This window comes from Arctopsyche grandis, chromosome 11 (assembly GCF_051622035.1).
Source record: "Arctopsyche grandis isolate Sample6627 chromosome 11, ASM5162203v2, whole genome shotgun sequence".
In the NCBI taxonomy this organism is placed as follows: domain Eukaryota; kingdom Metazoa; phylum Arthropoda; class Insecta; order Trichoptera; family Hydropsychidae; genus Arctopsyche; species Arctopsyche grandis.
The window spans coordinates 4,015,328-4,037,555 of record NC_135365.1 but is presented as its reverse complement, the minus strand read 5'-3'; the positions used below and the strand labels follow the sequence as shown (position 1 = coordinate 4,037,555).

Here is a 22,228-nt window from a genome sequence, read left to right as displayed (position 1 = left end):
TGTACATCAACGACTACATTCAAAGCCAGAAAGCAAACCCCAAAGCTTATTACAATAATTACTTACTTATCTTATCTTTTAAGTGTCATACAATTAACAAATTACACTCCATACAGTTTTACATACATTTTATACACGCTTCACTATCAGTAGTAATTCGAGTCTTTATGAGTTTACGCGCGAGAATTATTCAGTTTTATACACTGTTTCATGGCAGGGGGGGGGGAGGGTTGCGTACACCCCTCTTGTATAATTCAAACGTGCGGTACGTACAGTATATATGGGGTGGGTTTTTGGGGGTGGGTCTGTTCGACGTGCAGTATTTGTCGAACGAGTGGTATAAATTCGTCGTTTTGTCGGCGTACGTTTTTATTATTCATTAATAATTCAATTTACGCAGGGTCCGGCCGCGTCGCAATCGGCCGTTAACGTCGTTATTGGCGTAGCTGGGACTACGCCATATCATATTTTCCCTTTGTTTCTTGGCGTAGAGAACCCTACGTTTCTCTTTTCAGGTGCGAACTGTGGCAATAAAATGTATCGGCCAACCAGCCGTTTTGATGTGCTTCTTTGGTCAAGGGATGGTTTCCACCCCTACCTCCCCCCCACTTTGAACCCTGGAAAATCGTTGCTCCTTTTTTTTTTGACATTCACATATGTATAATATACAGGGTACAGTGTCGATCACTTTTGAACCGTTGTTTTTTTCTTTTATTTATTTAAAAATACTTGGGATATTGGCAAAGCAGGTAAAGCATTGGCTTTAGCTGCTGTGTTTATCACACGTCACAAAACCAAACAATAGTAAATATTAATAAAGCAAATTTTATAAAATATAGATTGAAAAAAGAAAAAGTTATCGACGTTTAAACGATTAAAATCTGACATAGCGAGAGGGTGGGCGAGAAGGGAAAAATCGATAGGAAGAGTGTGGATAAATACTAATAGACGTCACCGAGAGCTATAATGGAGTATATTAAAACATGTCTATTACGATTATTTTTCACCATCGTAATGGCGGATTTGATTTCCACAATTATTGATGACCAAACCGAGCAAAATGGCAAAGTTTGAAAATGATCGGATAAGAACCTAAATTTCGTCAGACGAAAAAATCGAAAGCGAGCCAAGAAGAGGCTAGTAAAAATTAAAATGTGCAATAAGTATGATTTTTTTAGAATTTAATCTTCGTATGTACTTTTATCTTCAATGTATGTATGTATGTACAATGCATATTGTATATATTTTTTAAGAAAACTTTAATAATGGTGCCAATTTAAGGTTTAAATTTAATGCTTACTATTTTTAAATGAAAATAATTAGACAATAAATAGAAAATAAATAAATATTAAATACACTCATCTAAAAGGTCATATTTTCAGACTCCAAAAAGAAAAAATCGAATTAATTGTTCAGAGTTTCTTTCTTTTCATACAGATTTTCAGAGTGTTTTAAGTTTGGAATAATCTTCCCAACCATTTTGTAAATTCTGATAACCTTAATATTTCCAAAAATTAGCTTAATATATTTCTTTAACCTGTTTTTTGAAATTCTTTTTTTCCAATAATTATTTTTTTCCAATATTTTTTCTATATATTTTTTTTTTTAGTTATTATGTTACCGTTCCAGGTATTTTTGTTTTATATTTTGGTATTTTTGCTTATTTCGTATTTTTTTCATGTTTACTTTTTTTATTATTTTTATATGAATATTTTTGATTTTATTTTATTATTTATATTAAGTCAAGCCACGTGGGTCTATCGGCTTTGCCGCCTTCATTTATTTCTAAATAAATAAGTAAATAAAATTTTGTTTTGATAAAAAAGTCGCAAAAACCAAAAACGGGAAATCAAAAACAACACTGTATTTTTTTATTTTGTATGTACTATGCCACGCGTTACTCACATAAATAAAATTTAGAAAAAAAGGACTCTGAGTCCTATGATTTAAAATGAGATATTATACCAAAGTTGTGGTCTTAAGTTGATTTACATGTACATTTGTATGCATGTATGTATAGCGAGCAAAAAATACGTAGAAGCAAACATTAATTTTTATGTCTATAGATTTAGCAATAATTGACTTGTTTCAATAGCTTATAAAATTTATTTGGATATCTAATATATTTTTTGGCTTAGTCAAAATGTTTAACGACCAGCTTTATACCATTAAAATTTACAGCTCATTTCAGAAGTTTCACAATATTTACAAGCAGATCGTCATGTTAACTGTCATGGACGTAATTTATCGCTTACGATTATGCGTATACATGTATCGTGCGAAAGACTCATTCTGTCGTGCAAACATATATATTTTCAGTACGAAAACAACGATATATGCACATACGTATGTTTGCTACTCACGCACGTTCATTAAAAAGTTATCGTAATTGGATCAGAATCGATCTTATGACCAAGTTAGCTTTTTAACCCTTTCTTTTTTCAAGATTGTCACTTATTAATCATAATCATGGGACTGCAAAAATAAATTCAATGATCGGCACTGTATTTATATTTTTATTCTGGACCCTAAAACATACGACCCCCCTTAAAAACCGCCTCTCTTTATTCGTCTTCATCACTCCTTATCTCGAATTCAGTACGTCCGAACCCTTCTCTCTTTGCGTTGACCGAATTTTATCGCCCTTGTTTCCAATCTTGGAGACTGCGTACTTTTTGCGGTCGATTCGATTCGCCTTTCCCTTCCTTGGTTAATCTATTTTTAATTCGGCCAAGTCTTAATTGCCAAGTCTCTCAGCGCATACGAAATTAACGCATAATTCATTGAATTGGCCTTGTATACTCTGTATATATGTATCTATCTATATTAATATGATTAATATTATATTATGTATTAAATTGGAAAAATTTCTTGCCATTTGTGCAGTATCGCTTTGTGCCATTACTAAGCTACTACTGTTTTCTGAGCGAAGCCGGCTGGTCTATATATGTACATATTTATTTTATTTTTACATAGGTATATACCAGGAAGGCTTGACAGGATGACCCCAATGCGCTTTCCTGGAAAATTAATTATAAAAAATTCAGCATTTTAATGTTACATCAATCACTGTATTTCCAGAAGCTGAAGAACACGAAATAACAATTAATTAATTAATTAAATAAATAATTAATGCGTTGAGAAATCTATGGATTATAGATTTGTACATATTTTTACAAATTATACACAATAAATACAGAAGATTTGTGACAACAGGAAAGATGATTTTTTGCCAATTTTGAGGAACCTTTTCAACAATAATCAGATAAAATTGGCAAACTCTGATAAGAAACGATCGATTTGGAGTCACGAATGCCTCCTAATCTAACCAGTAGTATAGCGGATCGAACTCACTGATCACTTGGTGCTAAACATACACGCTACCATTGTGCCATACTGCTGGCTATATGTACATATATTATACCTATATAATCTATTTTTTGCGATTATGACTTGGAATCACCAAATCTCTCAATCTAAGAACCTTATCTGTTTTTTAAAATGAAATTAAATGAAAAAATGTTATTTAACATCTATGGTATTAAACTTGTACATTATATAAATTTATAGATTATAAATTTTAAAATCGTATTCAGACAGTGGTGACAGTGTGCTAATTTGATGGGGGGCCGTTTCAACAATAAAATTAGATAAATTGGCAAACTCTGATAGAAAACGATGGACGTTGATCACAAATATCCAAGTCTGACCAGCAGCACTACAGATATACTCGGAACAATTCTTTTCAATCCCGGAAGCCTCTCGGTGGTTAGCATTAATGCAACCACCAAGCTATGTTGCTGGCTTTGAAAGAGCTCGGAGCCCTGGATTGCAGGCCTCCCATACAAAATGTGTTAAATGTGACCAGGCAAAGTTTTTTATTCAGGATCATAGGGTTTTCATATAATGCCAGGTAATTCTTCTAGTAAGATGAATGTTTGTTTGTCCAAAATGAAAATACATATATAGTATAAAATACATATATGAAAATACATAATAGTTTTCAACTCAGACTAACCAAATTTAGTATACTATACTATGCTACCCTAACTTATGTTGACCGTAGACTGTTTTCGTAGGGTTCAGATTTCAAGGTCTTGATAACATCTTGAACGAATCTTGATAACATCTTGAGACACAGCTTTCAGGGACAAAAAGCAGCAATCAAATGTTGCTGTAGATATAGCTTAATAATAATTTGCATTTAAACAAGTGGGTTTCACTCTCGAGTTTGTGCGAATCCCTCGAGAATTCAGTGTATAATTGGATTACTTCGAAAATTTTCAATGAAATAAATTCAACAGTTACTTACAGACCATGTTGTACATAAAAAAGGCAAACTAGGCATACTAAAAACTGTATAATTAGCGTTGTGTATCAGCGACGTTATTATGACACTCTCGCGTGTCCGCAAGCTCAGTTAGCTCGAAGACATACGAAATTAAGGCTGCTCGTAATAGAGTAAAAACACTAACTGCTGGATACATAAAACCCGATACTAAACTTTAGATGGAATGGACAAGATAGATAGTGATTTGCGCTTTAAAACAGTTTTATATCGCTTTAAAGATACTATTTTTTTTCCCAACTTGGGTAAACATTCGGACCGATCCATTATCGAATTTGTTTTAGCGCATATTATCAATATTAACTATCTTGCTTTATTGCTTTCTTTCGAGATATGTATGTACCTCGGGGTGAAATGGAAATGTGTTTTGCATACCCTGTGCTTTTCTTTATTTCGTCTGTAAAAGCGGTGTATATTACGACAATAATTTCATAGAAGCTTATACACGTCCAATATGGGGGACTAGGTTTTGATATAGTGTTTGTGATGTTTGATATGGAAATTGTAACTATAAATTACGACTGAAACTATTCCTTTATGTGGAATGTGGTGTTTATTGCGTTCACGCATTCTAACATTTCAATAGATTCAAATTCAACACCTTGAAGTAGTCATAAACTGCTTTTTTTAAAGGTTTTATATTAGTTTCGTTCATAACACTGATAATTTTGTTTTAAGTTTGTTTAATTTTAAGACGGTGATATTCACTGTTTCAAACTTGAAGTGATTTTTAGTGCTAATTTTATAATCGTTTGTTAACTTTTCCATCACTAATGTGACGTCGTATATGTATAAGTAGCATAGTGTTGGTATCTACGTGTTGCAAATTCGTACTTAGGGCCGGGCCGCACCGCTCAACTCGCGAACAACTTGGTTGAGGGCGACCAGACCAATGCATGCAGGTAGATGGGACATGCCACACTCGAAAATTTGTTTGTCCCACACATTTCCATACATTTTTTCGTGTCGCGCAACAAGTTGGCCGACAAAGTTGCACGGTGCGGCCCGGCCCTATTTATTTATACATATTTTAGCTATCAAGCTAATTTAAAAATACATCTTAATTATTATTATTATTAATTATTAGTCTCATAACTTTGTATTTTAAAAAGAACGAAGCAAATATTTCATGGGTACCATCCTACATATTATACATATACATACATAGGTAGAAACTTTTTTTTATAAAATCAAAAATTACGAGGTGGTATCATTACCAATACTTCTTTCTCAATCAAAAGCAGGGCGTTTTTATTAGTTTCACTAGATGTGTGTGCAAAATTTGTGAGCCGATTTTGAATAGCTTGCAATCTTTCTTTGATATTTTCCCGATATAAGGAGGCTAGTTGTCAATAAAGTAAGCAAATGTCTTCGACATGATGCTAGAGGATTTTAATCATCAACGAAATCATTAAAATTTTAGCAGAATCGTCTCTCAGATCGACGTGATGACAGCTGACTATAATGCCGTTGGTTATTAATATAGTATATAATAACTTCATATAATTGAGACAAATTGTAACAAATTGAGAGGTCCACAAGTTGGATGTATGATGTGTACGATTTATCGAGTCGTTTATACGACTAACTAGTTGTTTTACCCGGCTTCGCTCAGTATTTGTAATATAAACAGCTTAAACATGGCGAATCTAATAGTAAATATTCATTTGTTGTTTTATTCAAATTTGAATCTTATTATTTATTTTAAATTTATTTGGCTTAAGACTACCCGGAGGACAACTTTTATCTCTTGATGGCAATATTTTATTTATTTAAAAATATATTCATTGAATAGATTTGCCGCATCACTTATTGAGTCTTCCGCCATAAAATATTTACAATCCTTTAAATCAGCGATGGCGTGGCGAAATAATTAATCGCATCCTTTGTGCCAGAGCCGTACCTGTTTCTTACACATTATTAACGCGCTTATCAGACGATTCGTTTTACGCGGCACGGTTACTTCTTTTAATTATGCACAGCCGTTGCCGAAATTAACTCCCCCCATATACGCACGTATATATTATTTTAACATAATACGTGTACGTTTGAATCAAACGATGAAACGACTTGACTTATCTCGTTCGTGCCTTTGTTGCTTTGGATCATATGCGGCGAAATATATAATGAACCCCGCGGAAAACGCGAACGTGTATTTTAAATTTACCCCCTCCCCTACTTCTTCATCCCCTGAAATGGTTGCGGACGTGCATACGTATGTACGCGTAAGTAGGAACGAGCATAAACCTCGAACGATGTTAAGAAAACATTTCTGAAATACCTCAGGGGTTCGAGAGAGACCGGGGCAATTAATTAGCTGCTGTGGAGTTCTCGAGAATTATATAATTCGTATCGTTAGTTGTGTGTGTGCGTATGTGTGTGAATGTGTTCGTTCTGAATATGTTTTCATTTTAAATTTCATCCTGTTTTTATTTTGGGTGTAAGCATAAATAAATGCGAAAACATTGAAGGGTTTCCTTTATCGTGTTTAAATATATCGTGTTTATTTTTATTTTATTTCATAGAAAATAAACATTTGCCTTTACAGATCGCTCCAAAGCAATGAACGCACTTAAAAAGATACCATACAATCAATTATACGTTCTTGTCGCGAATCGGACACAATGAAGTTTCCTTTCAAAAATAATGAATAGTTTTATTTTTATTTTGTTTTATTTTATTTCAATCGAACATGTACACTCGCTTTTACAGATCGCTCCAAAGCGACAATACAATAATATAATCAATACATGCATTTTTTTATTCAATGCGAATTCATACAAACATCCACAGTGAAATATATTGACAAGTTTTTGCAGCATTTAATAATCAAATTGGTGAACCTCACGACGCTGAATAACTTGAGCCAAGAACCGAAAAACAAGAACCGTTTCAATGAAAATCGGAAAAATTAGCAAACTCTGATTAGACACAATCGATCTGCAGTCATAAACCCAGGTCTAGTCAGACCTAGTGGGACTTTAACCCGTGACCTCTTTGCTCAAAAGCATAATATGCGTACCACTAGTCTATATTATACATACATATTATATCATCATCGTCATAATTTACAGCCATTCACAATCCACTGATTCTATTCGTATCTGCTTTGCGCGACTCTCATCCATTTTACTCCACACATTTTTTTAAGTTCATCTACCCATCTTCTTTGTGGCCTTCTCTTCACCCTTAAAATTGTCTCGGGTACCATTTCAGTACTTTTTTTGTCCATTTTTTTGTGACTTGCCCATTGCCATTTTAATCTCTTAACTGCCTCCAATATATCAACTCTTCTTGTCATACATTTCACTTACGTATTCCGTTTTCTATCTCTCCTCGTTATGCCGAGTATACAGTGTTCCATACTTATTTTCACTTACCAGTTGTACATTTAACTGTTTCATATTTTATTCGTTTAATAATTTACAGTCAACGTTGGCACACTTTAATATGCATCCTTTACGACTGAAGTTCATGATCACGTAGACCTCTAATGTGTTCTGTTTTGAAATTATGTAGTCAGTCAAGTGTGTCCTTCATCTTCTTGTTTCCTCCACACTACCAACTATCATGTGTCAAACTCTCTGCGTCACACTTCAAAAGAAATTACGAATTTATTTCATATATGTATTTACATTGAAAATCCTTGGTTCGTTTATCAGTCCAGAACATTCTAAAGGTCTATTTCATTATGTCGCTGGGCCATAAATCTTATAGCATTTCCCGAGCATTTTTTTGAACTGTTACATTACTCATTTTAGGTAAATATTACGACAAATTAACTCATACGACTTCTGTAGTGGATAAATGTAATGATTTTAGTGCAAGGTTGGATTTTAATGTTATTATTTTTGCATGGTATTGTCTCTTTAATTATTGTCAGACAACAACCAGCAAACTATGACATTTGGATTTTATAATACCCGGCTCTTGGGGTTTGAAGACAAAACTGTTACAAAAGTTGTTCGATTTGTCTCAATCAATTCAAAATTCATATGCAAAAAAAAAACATCGAAAATTTTTTCACGTCGACCTTTCTTTTCAGGCGCATCCTCCCGTTTAAATAATCTCACTTTAGTCCGTTTCGTTATCGCTTATATGAAAAGTTTGTCGGGGTTAGACTTTCTCTCCCTATTCAATTTGGAGCCACCCCACCCAACCCCTGTTTGGAGCTCGCCGTTTTTGATACGCGCATCGTCCCGGCCTTATATGCCGGCACATTCGCCAAGGTTTTATCTTTTCTGTTTTATAGATGTAGTGACTGTGGCGGCTGCTCCCAGCATCCCCCTGGACCCTCACCCCTAGATAAACGCTGGGCCTGACCCTTTTTATTAGCGATTTCTAACCCAAATGGACCGCCCATGCAAGACTCTGCCGCGCGGAACGATCGCACGGGGGCTACATACGAAATCGTCCCGACTCTGAATCCCCCTACATAATGAGGTCGATTTCAATTCACCAAACGTAAATTTCGCCGCACTGCTTTAAACAATTCCTACCCCCACCCCTCCCCCATACCTTTCTACCCTTATTTTCCACCTTCGTTCACTTGTGACGCCGTTCCTTTTATTTCGCTCTTTTATTTGACCGCGAGCTCCGCGCGAACAATGAACGAATGAATGGCGCCTGAACAATCGCCGTTCAAAGATTTTAACTTTTCGCAGTCTCGTTCGTTGTGTTTGCTTGCTCGGCGCCAATGTGTGCCGTTCTCTAATAATTAATACGCCGGAGGGAAAGTTTTATACGTGTAGAAATTTTTCCCCCGCAAATGCAAAGGTCATGTTTGTATCGACTCGTTCCATTGGACTCTTCCAAGAAATTACACCCGCAAAGGAGCGTAAATTACCAATGAATGTTACAGTAATTCGATCAACTGCTATACTGCTATTTTTTTTAGTTATCAGGATCCTTTTCAAATTAGGAAACAACACGCATGGACAAACACGGTCACGCAAAGCGCTCACCTACGCCTTGCGTGTCCTTGTTTGTCCATGCGCTTCTAATCTGGACGCGGCTTTTAATTCATACAACTAATGAGTTCGTCTTATTATTTTATAATATATAACTAATTTTATTATATTTCTATTATATGGGTTTGGGGTACCCCGACTTTTGCGCCAGTCAAAAGCGTACCGACATAACTGTCCCGACATTACCGCGCGGTGATAAAACCGCGCCAATTTCGGTTTCGACTTTGATATCGACTTAGATTTCGACTTAATTTTCTGTCAGGAAACTCGTAGGATACAAAATAATGCGCAATGACGTCACCGCATGCGATTCGATGCGTTGCTTAACACTATGGCGGCCACTGACTCATATTTGTATCATGTTGGGTGCATAACGCTTACTGGCTGCTGACACATATATGATTCACGACTGCGCGAACTGTTTCAGTCCGCTGATATTTTTTTGTATCACTTTTTCGTCAATCGTTTGTGGCTTATGATACAATTTTGTATCGAGCTTTCGTCATAAACTAAAACGTGATACAAACATATATCAGCGGACTGATACAGTTCGCGCAGTCGTGAATCATATATGTATTTATGATAAAAATATGAGTCAACGGCCGTCATAGTGTTAAGTTAAGATTGAAAGAGGCAAATCACTTATAGATTATGCTTCAGTTATATTAATCAAATCGAAGTAGAAATCTAAATTGATATTTTAATTTTTTCATAAATACTGGCGCGGTTTTGTCACCGAGCACTTTTTTTCTGTTACGATTTTGTCGGCGCGCGGTTTTGTCGGTGGTTATGTCTCTTGCGGTTTTGTCGCCGCGCGTTATTGTCGGGGTGCTTATGTACCGAGCGGTTTTGACTGGATACCGTGTTTGGAATTCAAAACGAATGAACGAAATTGCTTCACAGCATTTATTGGTCAGACTCAAGAAGCTTATTGTCTTGACACATTCGGACCACTCTTTAACACGTTCAGACCTTTCTCGTCTTTTCCAGACGCTATAATATCATCAAGCCAGTTGCTAAGACTTTTCAAAAGTGGATCTTTGAAACATTGTACGAAACTGACGGTTGGAAAGTACTTTCACTCCCTTTCAAAATTATCTCACAAATCCAACCCGTCTCTCACATTGTGTATGTATATGTATGTACAAGTTTCACTTATGTACAGTGACATATTATACCGAATTTGTTAGCCATAAGTCTGAAATTTCATTCTTAGCGTATATATGTATTTACATATGTACATACACGTTATCTAATATTCGCGTACAATATAATCACTAATACGATTGTGGTCCTTTGAAGCAAAACATGTTTATATCTGAAGTATTAGGTAACAATTTAATTAATCAATTACTGGCAATATTCTTGATAAGACTTCGTCAGAGCCCCAAAAGCTGACCACATTGAAGTTCGCTGTAGTTAGAGTTATGTACGTACATATACATAGGTACATAGGTAGGTAGGTAGAGCTTTTGAGACCTCACAATTTACATATGTAGATGTACCTATACATATCTTGTAGCAAACGTTAATATAATTTATTAGAATCAAGCATTTGTAAGTAAGTACGGTCGCGTATAGTACAGGTGTTTTTAATTAATCAATTCGTTTTTTATCTCATTAGATCTAACAATTCGTCGAGTGGCACTCTATTTAACAACTTACCTGTCCGTTTATCACGATATAATTACAACGACTTGAATTTGTAATAATGGAAGCATTATGTACAAATTAATGCACGGTAAAAATTAATGGAACTAGACCATTATCTATTAAAGCTTTTAATTCGGCAAACAAATTACTGTAGTCGCGTTGATTTTATATATAATACATACAATGTACGTAAAAAATCACTTCTAAAAGCGACTCATTTCCACTCTAAGGTGTCTGTGCTCTTAGCTCGCAAATATTTTAAGTGTGTATTTAATATATTTTGGTATTACAGTTGTATTTCAATTCGAATGCGGATATTGCGAGGAAATAGCTTGATACTTAATCAATTTGGCTCCAGCGCTAACCCATACATTCACTTGTTATCTGGATATATACATAGGTATCATACAAATTGTCGGATATAAAAATGTATATTTTAAAGTGTAAACTTTTTCGTTTCGGTAGGTAGATCACATTCAAAGATAATGTAAACGCCTATCGCGCTGCGGTTGCGGTTGTTTAAAAAAAAATAATAGGGCAAATTTTTTAGTACCTGCATATGGTGTCACGACAAAATGTCTACGGACAAAATGACAAACGACAAAACGGCCCGACAAAATGATATCGTGATATATTTACACGTGACATTTATAAAGATTAAAATTTTAATTTAGTGTTCTTTAAAAAAATCACGCCCACTAAAGGTTTACTATAAAGAAAGTGTAAAAAATCTTAGTATATAGTACGAAAAATTCTTAAGTTCTTATGATTAAATTTCGATTAGACTGGCTTATTTAATATTTATATATTATTATATCAGACTTGTATAGATAATCATACGTTTTCTTAAATACCAGTACGTTTTTTTCTTAATAAAAAATCGTTTTTGAACATATGAATGTCATATTATGTTGCGTTATAATTTCTTCTATAGACATTATGTCGCGTTATCATTTTGTCCGGGATGTTGTGTCGTTCGCCGTTTTGTCGCCGCATATATGTACATATAGCGAGCTGATATAAATCATTAACTTTCAATTACACTTTTTCTTTACACATTACGTATTTTTTATTTATATTTGTCAAATATCAGGCTTCTCAATTTGTCCTAAACATTTTGATTTTTAAATGCTTTTTATTATTACTAAATTATGTTCACAATACATCTTACATATATCTATTTTAATAACTACTGATCTACTGATCATTTTCTATTTTACAATTTTAATTTTGTTAGTAATTATATTATTATATTATTCTAATGTTAATGTACTACATAATAGGATACAGAACTCAAAACCCTATTTACAATTCTTATAAATGCTCATAATACATCTAATACATAATATTAATAAAAGACTCTCTAAATTAGATGACCTAAAGCAGATTTGTGTTTAGGTAATATGTGTTTATACCTGAAGGGTATAGACATTTTGTTGTAATCACCGAGACTCTTCACAAGTGTGTTAGTATGGTTATTAGTGATTCTGTCATAGAATCTACTGGTTAGTTTGTTAGTAATGTCTGTAACTAAACATAAGATAAATACAAAGATAGAAACACTGTCTCAGATCTACATACAATCGGGATTGGTCATATTACTTTGTATTTCAATATTGAATACATATTATAACGTACAAAAATAAATGCAAAATCAAAGTCGGAGTCGCTGACTCCCACTCTACCGCCATGATTAATATGATACAAAATAAATAAAATCTGATCCTGTAACTCTTCGTTAATATGCGTCACACACTAGGACAGAAAGAGTTTTGGCAACTGTTGTAGTAGTCTAATTAAAAATTTACAACTCCGTTTCACATGTCGCCTATATCTGTGTGTCTGCGGACGGTTTCATTATTTAGACGAAGCGGTCGTAATCTTATTAGAGTGGTATTCAAAAAGGGGATACCTTTTGACCGCGCAAATGGCGGGACTAAAAGTCACAAAGAACCCAGTGGCATCCCCGCTGAAGAAGTGTTTAACGTTAACGTTACCCCACTACCCACGTTGGTCAAACAACCCTTTGCTCTCTCTCTATCTATCTCTCAGGGTGCTCATGTTTCCACACCGGAAACTCGTGTATTCGTGCAGCTTTGACTGCCCTACCCTAACCAAATATTATTTTCCTCTCTTTTGTCGTACTGGACTCTCGCCACTATCGTGTCGCATCGGTACACGGGTTGGTCACTTTGAAACTGAAAATTAGTGCGCATACACCGCAACTTTGGTAAGACATACAAAATGTTTCAACGAGACCTACGTATAGTTTAGTAATAGTTCCATACAATATAATTACCATTGTTTTCTTTTGGAGGTTCTTTACGGACTGTGTACGTAGTAAGTTACTTTGATGGGCCTGAAAGTGTGAAGATTAGTGCGCATATACCGCAACTTACATATGTAAGTTCGACATTCAATGAAAGCTTTGTACGTATTTTGGTGTATAATTTCATACGATACAAATTTATTTCTTATTGAAGCGAAACTTCTTTACGGACAGTATATAGTGAAATGTTTTGATTGGCTTGATAATGCAATGAAAACTTGCAACGTTGTAAAATTGACACTTGTCGAACTGTGATGGATAGAAAGTGGTCATGATTTATATCTTATTTTATTTCTCCAAGCATACTATAATAATGCTGGGTCTTCATATTTTGTGCATTACCCATCAAAACCTCAATGATTTGAAATATGTAATTACAAAATAAAAACATTGATCAATATCAACAGAAATGATTATTTTCACGGAAAGTCACACTTGCTTCACAGTTGCGAGAGAGAGGGGGAATTAAGTACGCAGCGCTCAACGGCCAGTGTGAAACTGATATCCGCCTTGGAATGGCGACTTTAATAATTAATAAACAATAATTAATCTCGTAGATTTTCCATTATTTTAACTTAAACACATTTTTAACTGGACGCTTGGCGTCTAGTACATTAAGGCTAGCGGATTTTTTTAGCACAGTAAGTCAAGTGTTTATTGACTAAATTTAGTCAGCACCTCTCCCTTATGGGGTCGCTTTATGGCGCGCGTGTTTAAATTATTTTAAAAATCTAACCTATTTATTGCGTTGTTTTTACGTTCGGCCAAATACGTCAGACTCAACTATCAATGTGACATTTACCTCGCTGTACGAATCGGTCGATCTTTTTGTTACAAGGCTCTCATATGTTCTTTGTTTTCAACTCTTGAAATGGGATGTTTTTGGGAAAATAATGCACATTAACTACTGTGCATCGAAATGCATACAACGACTTTTTTGGTCGCATTGTTCCTGCAAAGTTTTCGAGTTGTTCACTTGATAGAAGTCTAGATATCTACTAGATATACAAAGGTTTCCGAAAACCCCTTGACTTAATTGTCTTCATAAATAGCTATGTATGTATACTTACACCTGTCAAAAATAAGTTTTTGGATTATTGATAATATAATCCTTTTGTAAAAAGATATATCTAAATTGAAAAGTATCGTATACTTGGGTCACAATGATACAATATGGATATTGAATAGTAACTTATTTATTTATTACCACCGAAAAAACATATGTATGCTAGTGTCATTTCTATCAATCACTTATGTCCACGAGTAAATTGAACCCCCATTAAAAAAAATAGGTCGCCAAGAATATTTAGATGTTATTTATATATGAAAAGTTTCAATCAAACATGTACACTAGCCTTACAGTGTACTAAAGCAGATACAATCAATACAAGCATTTATACAATGCGAATTTATACAAAAATCATCCACAGTGACAATCTATGGAGAAATTTTTGCAGCATTTTCGTTATACAAATCAGCGAACCTCAATAGGTTGAATAACTTGAGATTTGAAAGAGAGATAGTAAAGGAAATTCCAATTTAAAGTAACTGTTTCAATGAAAATCAGAAAAATGGGAAAACTCTGATAGGAAATGATCGACCTGCAGTCACTGACCAAGGTCTAGCCAGCAGCTACTAGTGGGAATCGAACTGTGACCACTCTGCTCGAAAGCATAATATGCTATCTACTAGTCTACGCTGCTGATTATACAAAAACGCTATCGAAAGTAAGAGAAATCTTCGTTAGAAACCTGCTGTTACGTAATTTGGATCATACCACTTGATAAATGGTTACCATACCAATTAATCAAAATTCATTCATAAGTATTTAAATAATAATTACAACGTTTCAAAATCATAATGCGAATGCTAAGTGTTATAACCGTCCGATATATGTATGTAAGTATCACAAGCGTCACCCTATTTGGCCCGATTCTAATGCGAATTTCTGCAAATTTCAGGGTTGTGCACGAATAATGCAGTCAATTGTTACGTAGATAGTTCGCGTGCGATTAGCGAACCATGTCTTTCGACATAAGCAACATTCCGAACGGATTCGTAATAAAACTCAAGTTCGTCCTGAACATAATGAAGAGTCACGTGAAGAGAAAAAGTGTCGTGTGTCGGTTTTGAAAAGTTTTATGGATGCGCCAAAAACAATTGGATCAAACTATGAAATGCATTACGAATACTTCGTCATGGATTTCGGATAGAAAGCAAACCAAAACCCGACACCCTATAGAACGTAGACATTCGTAGCGAAACGAGATAAAAAAAAATCCACCTGAACTTAGCTCAAATATAATTTCCGCATGTATAAATAATACCTCATCTTTAAATTGGTATCGTTTATGACAATAATATATTAAAATAATAAGTGTTGGTTGAAATTTTTATTTAATTGAAATTAATCTGCTCCTGAAAGTGCATTGTGATAACATTTTAAATCTAGCTTGTATATATCTATAATATTATATGTAAGATGTGCAAGAAGAACATTGATTGAAATTCTTCCAAATTTTCCTTCCTTTTTTTAATCGTATATAATTCGTCGATGTTATTTGGATTAATATTAAATATCTGTGATATATTCGTGTTATTAAAAAAAAGTGTGTTTTTCTGTTGATAACTAATTATAAATAATTCGATTAAGTGTGTGTGTGTTTGTGGACAGAACGAATGTATCCGAGATCTCCAGAGACTCGCTCCGGATATATATATATATATATACATATATATATTTCCCAAGGAATGCTTCGATTTAATAAGTGTCTAAATCCCGAATATCCTTCCCGTGTTTCCTATTACGTAATGTGTACACAGTAAGTAAGTATATATATAAATATACAGAGTCAATTCGTTTTTTTTCGGTTTGGACAAGTTATAGGGCAACCCCCACCCCTCCCCGGCCGCAGGGCTTCGCTCCTTGCCAATTTTCTATGTATATGTCTGTCCCTTTGCTTATATGTCGTTATTATCACTGTCGATTTTTGTCGATTTTCGCCACTTTTGGCGAAAAACAGGCGAGCGTGCGGGGCGGCTGCTGGTCGTCTGAGCCTGTACCGGTAAAATGGTACAGCGGTACGGCGGCTGTGGTACCGCTGTGCTTATACTGTGGCTCGCCGTCTTCAATGCTGTAGCGCGCGCCAATGGTGAGTTTCTATTTTTTATATATTTTTCACCCATTTTCCGAACACTTTTCCGGCCCCCCTTATAAATAAAAAATGTTGTTTTTAATTTCTACCTCATATCTACAGGTTTGCGATGAAAATTCATTAACTGATATGTGTATTTTGTGAAATTGTAATAATATCAAGACGAAAACACACAGTGGTGAAGGGCACATCGTGTGCGTGGCTCCTCGCTGTGGGTGGTCTCCCACATTTCTTCAAATGTGGTATACTCCGTTATTTTTTTTTTACATATTTACCAGCAAGGCCTTACAGGTAAACCTCAATGCGCCTTCCTATCCAATTACAAACAATGCAGCATTTTTATTAGACAAGTCAATGAATTACGAGACACTGAAAACTCGTAATTAAGAGGGCTGTACACCTGAAACCTTAATTTTGTTACCGTTCCTTTCTTCGATGTATATATTGAGTGTATGTATATGTTGAGTGAATGCGACAATATATATCAATATATATATTGAGTGAATGCGACAGTTGTGCTTCGACCAGATAAAACGTATTTTAAATTGACAAAATCGAGGTTTCGTATTCTACTATTTTCTCCTCCAAAACTGGACCAATTTTTAAAAAAATTTCATCATCGGTATGAGAAAAATACTTTCTGTGCATCTATCGGCGTATTTTTTTTTTAAATCGACCGTTAAATAAGCACGCTGGACTCGTTTTGTGGGTGTAAAAAAGAGGCGATTTTATAGATGTTTGGCGGCTCCTAGCTCATATAAAAAATAATTAATCAAAAAAATAAAACGATAGATGCACCCCAATGGTGGATATCCATAGCATATTAAAAAATAATTTCTCTAGTGCCATAATTGAGGAAGGGAGAAGTATAGTACGTTTGTATGGACAAGGCGCTGCTGTCCAGCCCTCTTAAGGGGACATGAATTGTACATAAATTTTATTGTGCATTTATCATACTCAAATAGTGGTAACAATGAAATGAAATAAAAAAAGTTTGTTATTTCATTTCATTGTTATTATCAGCATAGCTCGGTCGTTAAGCTTCTGCTTAGCGTCAAGAAGGTGCCGGGTTTAATCCCCGAATGAAAATGAATTTTTCAGAGTATGCTGTTGGTCAGACCTGGATTTTTGACTCCAGGTTGGTCGTTTCCTATCAGAGTTTGCCAATTTTCTCTGATTTCAGTGTCGAAACGGTTCCCGGAAAAAAAAATTGGCTAAAAATCCTTCCTACCTACTATGTCACCACTATATAAAGTTTGATTGATGTACAATAAAATTTATGTACAATTCATAGATGTCTCGTTAATTTGCGAGTTTTTCAGTGTCTCGCAATTCAACGACTTGTAATAAAAATGCTGCATTTGTATTTGTAATTGTAATTTGTAATTGGCCAGGAAGGCGCATTGGGATTTACCTGTAAGGTCTTCCTGGTATGTATGTAAAAAAAATAAAAAATAAGTAGAGTGCGGACTCAAAGCACGCTGTTCACTGTTCAATTGTTGCAAATGCTTTGTTAAAGGTTTGCTGAACCTTTTTTTTTTGCACACTAGCTTTGTAAATAGAGTAAAGTCGCTCCGATTCCTGGAAAAAGCACGCTCTCTATCTGCAGTCTAGTTATAAGTATTGAAAAATACTCATACTGACAGATATGTTGTTGTTATTTCACTTTACAAAGCAGGGTAGATTTCTTGCAGCGAATATCACAAAGCAATTTTATAATTTAATCTTCCATGGTATTTTTTAAAATACTAATCTATGAGTTAATTCTTGATTTATTTATTTTTATATTATTATATACATACATGTGTATATATGTACCAGGAAGGCCTAATAGGTAAACCCAAATGAGCCTTCCTGGCCAATTACAAACAATGCAGTATTTTTATTACATAAATCACTGAATTACGAGACACTGAAAACTCGTAATTAAGGAGACGTGAAATGTACATAAATTTTATTGTACATTAATCATACTCAAATAGTGGTGACATTTCTACAATTAAATCAGAAAAATTGGCAAACTCTGATAGGAAACGATTGACCCGGAGTCACAGATATCCTGACCAGCAGCACTACAGATGTACCCAGAAAAATTCTTTTCAATCGAGGTCAGCTCATGGAATCGAACCCGGCGCCTCTCGGTGCTAGGCTTAACGACCGAGCTATGCTGCTGCTGGCTGGTTATCAATCACTGTCAAGCAAGGATAAATACAAGCATACAATTTTACCGAAAAAGGCCCAGGGGGTCATTTTGGGACGGGGCGTGCCGGGCGAGCATTGAATCTGTGCATGGCACGGCTCGTTTTTTTCACATGTTTAAAAAAACCACGTGCCACATTCACCGCTGTGTGTTTTAGACCTAGGGCAAACATAAAGAACACGAGGCAAACACGACGAATACTATGCGAACATTACGAACACGACGAACACCAGGTGAACATGGTGAAAAAATAAATTCATTTTGAAATTCCCTGTTCATTGTAATCGTGTTCGTTTTATTTGCTCAGTTTGGACGAGCTTTCATTAACACTTTTGACACTTGGCGAATATTTCAAACACTGCGCAAACACAACGAACAATAGGCGAACATGACAAGAAAATAAATTTCGTGTTCGTCGCGATCATGTTCGTTACGTTCGCTTAGTTTGGACAGGTCTTTATTACAATTTTCGTTTCTGTAACATAAACAGGGCTGGTTACAAATTTAATATGATATTGCTATTAAATTTTAAACGTACTGTTATGTTATTCATTGAAATTACCTATATAATTCTTTAACTTCAACTTTGATAAAAATATTATTTATTTACTTCTTTTTCATATTTCGGGGCCCGAGTGCGATGCATACGTAGAGCTCTTATGTAAATATATTTGATAAAATCATAAGTTTATTATAATAATAATTTATAATTTATTATTAAATGAACAGAATTATTTCCATTTTTATTAAGAATAAAATTTTTTTTATTATTTTATTTGAATTATAATAATTCAATTATCTATATATTTATTTATATGAACATTAGGGATCGCATTGTGCTCCCTACCGTCTGGAATAATAAAACAAATTGGAAAAATGTCATTAAATCATACCAAAAATTAAATAAAATGTCACGATATATGTACACTGTTCTGGAATTAATTTAAATTTTACTAAAAGTTGTGTAAAAAACCTTTTTTTTTTCTGAATTATTTGTCTTCACGCAGTTAATGTATTTTCATTGTACGCCGACGATATAAAAAGTGAATGTATGAAATTGCTTTGAAATGTTGTGGTGATTATATTGGACAATTCGTTTTGCATTATTTTCGGAATCAAATATTTTTTTTTTTACTATTATGAAAATATTGAGTGAATATATTAAACTAAAAATATCAATCTACTGAGATGTTTTGATAAAATGTCAATAATTTTAGCATCATATTCAAACTCATCATTTCTTAATTGGTAAAAAATGTTTGGTTCTATTTTTTGCCGTTGTCCAGTATTTTTGTAAACGTACCTACGAACTTATAAATAATAAATAATTACTGAATTTTTTTTGATAGGTTATGTCTACAAGCCTGTATCAAATAATCTGTAATATTAATAAATCTATGTATTCTTTTGTTAACATTTGTCCTTATGTAATCTAGATTGTTGGAATAATGAACTTAGCTCATTAAACTACGCCGTAGTTTATTCTATAATACAATTTTGTTGACAAAAATAAATTATGTATTAACTAACGTGAACGATGAAAACTTTGCGAACTGCGAAACTTTGACTGAAGAAACCTCAAACATAAAATTAAATATTCTCCCTTCGCCCTTATTATGCACTAAATATTTTATTCAATAAATATATAATATGAAAACTTTTTCCACTGAAGATTATTCTCATTCCAATTTATTTAGTAGTACAATTTATTACTCAATTTTTCATGATAACAAATGACCCGCCCGTCCTTGGATAAGCTTTCGCTTCTATGCTGTTTTTACTTCATTTTTTTTATTTCGAATTTTAACTAATGTATTTTTATTATTATTAGTATTATTTTCTCAGCATATTGCTTGGTGGTGTTTCGTTATTAAAATGTTTAAAATATTAAAATGTGACGCGTTATCTATCCTTGTCTAAAGCCAAGTCCCCTCGAGACGGGCGTATCGCCACTGTTTCTGTAATGTTTTTTAAGGTTTCTTCGTATCGCAAAGCTAAAATCGATATCATTAAATTTGCATAACCAATCCACTTTTTAGTAAACTTTATCCTTGCGCGTACATAAATGTTTTTATTATAACTTCATTTTTCAAATTGTTATCTTAGCGACGTAATACATGAATTACTATAACACCCACAATTTTCGTTTCGACTTTTTCTCGATGGCCTTTTCATTGAATCGTATTCATATAATATAATATACATATATAAGTTTTAAATATGCATAAATAAACGATACAAAGTTCTTATATATGAAAAGTCTAATTGAAAACAATATTAATTTTTATTTTTGGTTTATAAATAGACGTATGGAACGTTAAAAATCATTTTTATTATCACAATGAATTTGTTATATATTTTTAATATTATTATATACTAAAAAAAAACCAGGCATATTCCAGAAAATTAACACCTGTGTTGTTATTTAATACTTTTGTGCCCGATGAAATATCATCGCATGGGTTATGGCTTATTAAGTTATTAAATAAAAAATATTAAAAGAAATATGTCGGTTCTGTGTTTGATCCACATCGCCGTCGTAATTTTTTCAAATACCTTTAAAATATAATTAATTTAATATTTATATTTAATTGTATAGTATGAAAAACAATAGTTCAAAACCGCGCTAAATCAAATTACCGTTATGTATTTTATATACAATAAAATAATTTAATGATAGACCCGATGAAAATTTAATCGGGTGTATTAGAAGTAAAAACTATCTACCTGCCCAAAATATAAAACAGCAATAGAAAAATTAATTAATTAAATTAATTTTCAATAGAAATAATCAATATGAAAGTATACGTACTGATTTTGTAAGAAAAACATGAGACACGCTTCGCCATAATTTATCAATTCAGAAACTTATATTGTAACTTATTCTTGTCTTATATCATTTTTTAGGGAATTTTTCATATTTCTTGCAAGTATTAGAGAAGTATCTCATTAAAACAAGCATTTTTTTCTTAATGTATATTCATTTGAGAGCAGTCTTAGTATATTATAATAGATTTGATAAGTTATCTTTACATGAAAGTAATTAAAACAAAATGCTGATATCCAACATAATGTATGTATGTATATGTTTGTAGATTTAATCCTTCATCTTCGAAATATATATATATATATATATATATATATATATATATATATATATATATATATATATATATATATATATATCTCGTTATAACAAGTAGTTTTGTTGATAAATGTATTCAATTCGAACATTCCTTGGGGTAATTGATATACATAGGTATTTAACCCAGTAATAAAATAAATTTACACTAAGTTTTGATATCCGATATCTATGCATATTTAATCCCCTTCATGTTATTAATACATTATATTATATATAAACAAATCGAGCAATGAAAGGTCAATCGAAAAGGTTTCTTCTATGTTTGTACATGTTTGAATAATCGATACATTAACATCGGAATTATACGGTTAGTATTCCGTTGATGGTTTTCGATTTGATCCGAATCATTTAAAGTCAACCGTACAGTCATTATTGATAGTGCAATAATAAAACAAGCGTATTCGGCGTGTCCTTAATGCCGTTTTAAT

General features: G+C 33.5%; 1 protein-coding gene across 4 annotated transcripts in view; it reads left to right on the top strand.

The window, feature by feature from the left end:
• The window catches only part of Lar (tyrosine-protein phosphatase Lar), a 280,520-nt gene that overhangs the window by 87,256 nt on the left and 171,036 nt on the right, over positions 1–22,228 (top strand). For all 4 annotated transcript variants that reach the window (XM_077441553.1, XM_077441551.1, XM_077441552.1 and 1 more), the window contains exon 3: positions 16,324–16,452. In XM_077441553.1, coding sequence (XP_077297679.1) covers positions 16,371–16,452 — 82 coding nt within the window. In that variant the 5' untranslated portion in view covers positions 16,324–16,370. The remainder of the gene's footprint in view (positions 1–16,323; positions 16,453–22,228) is intronic.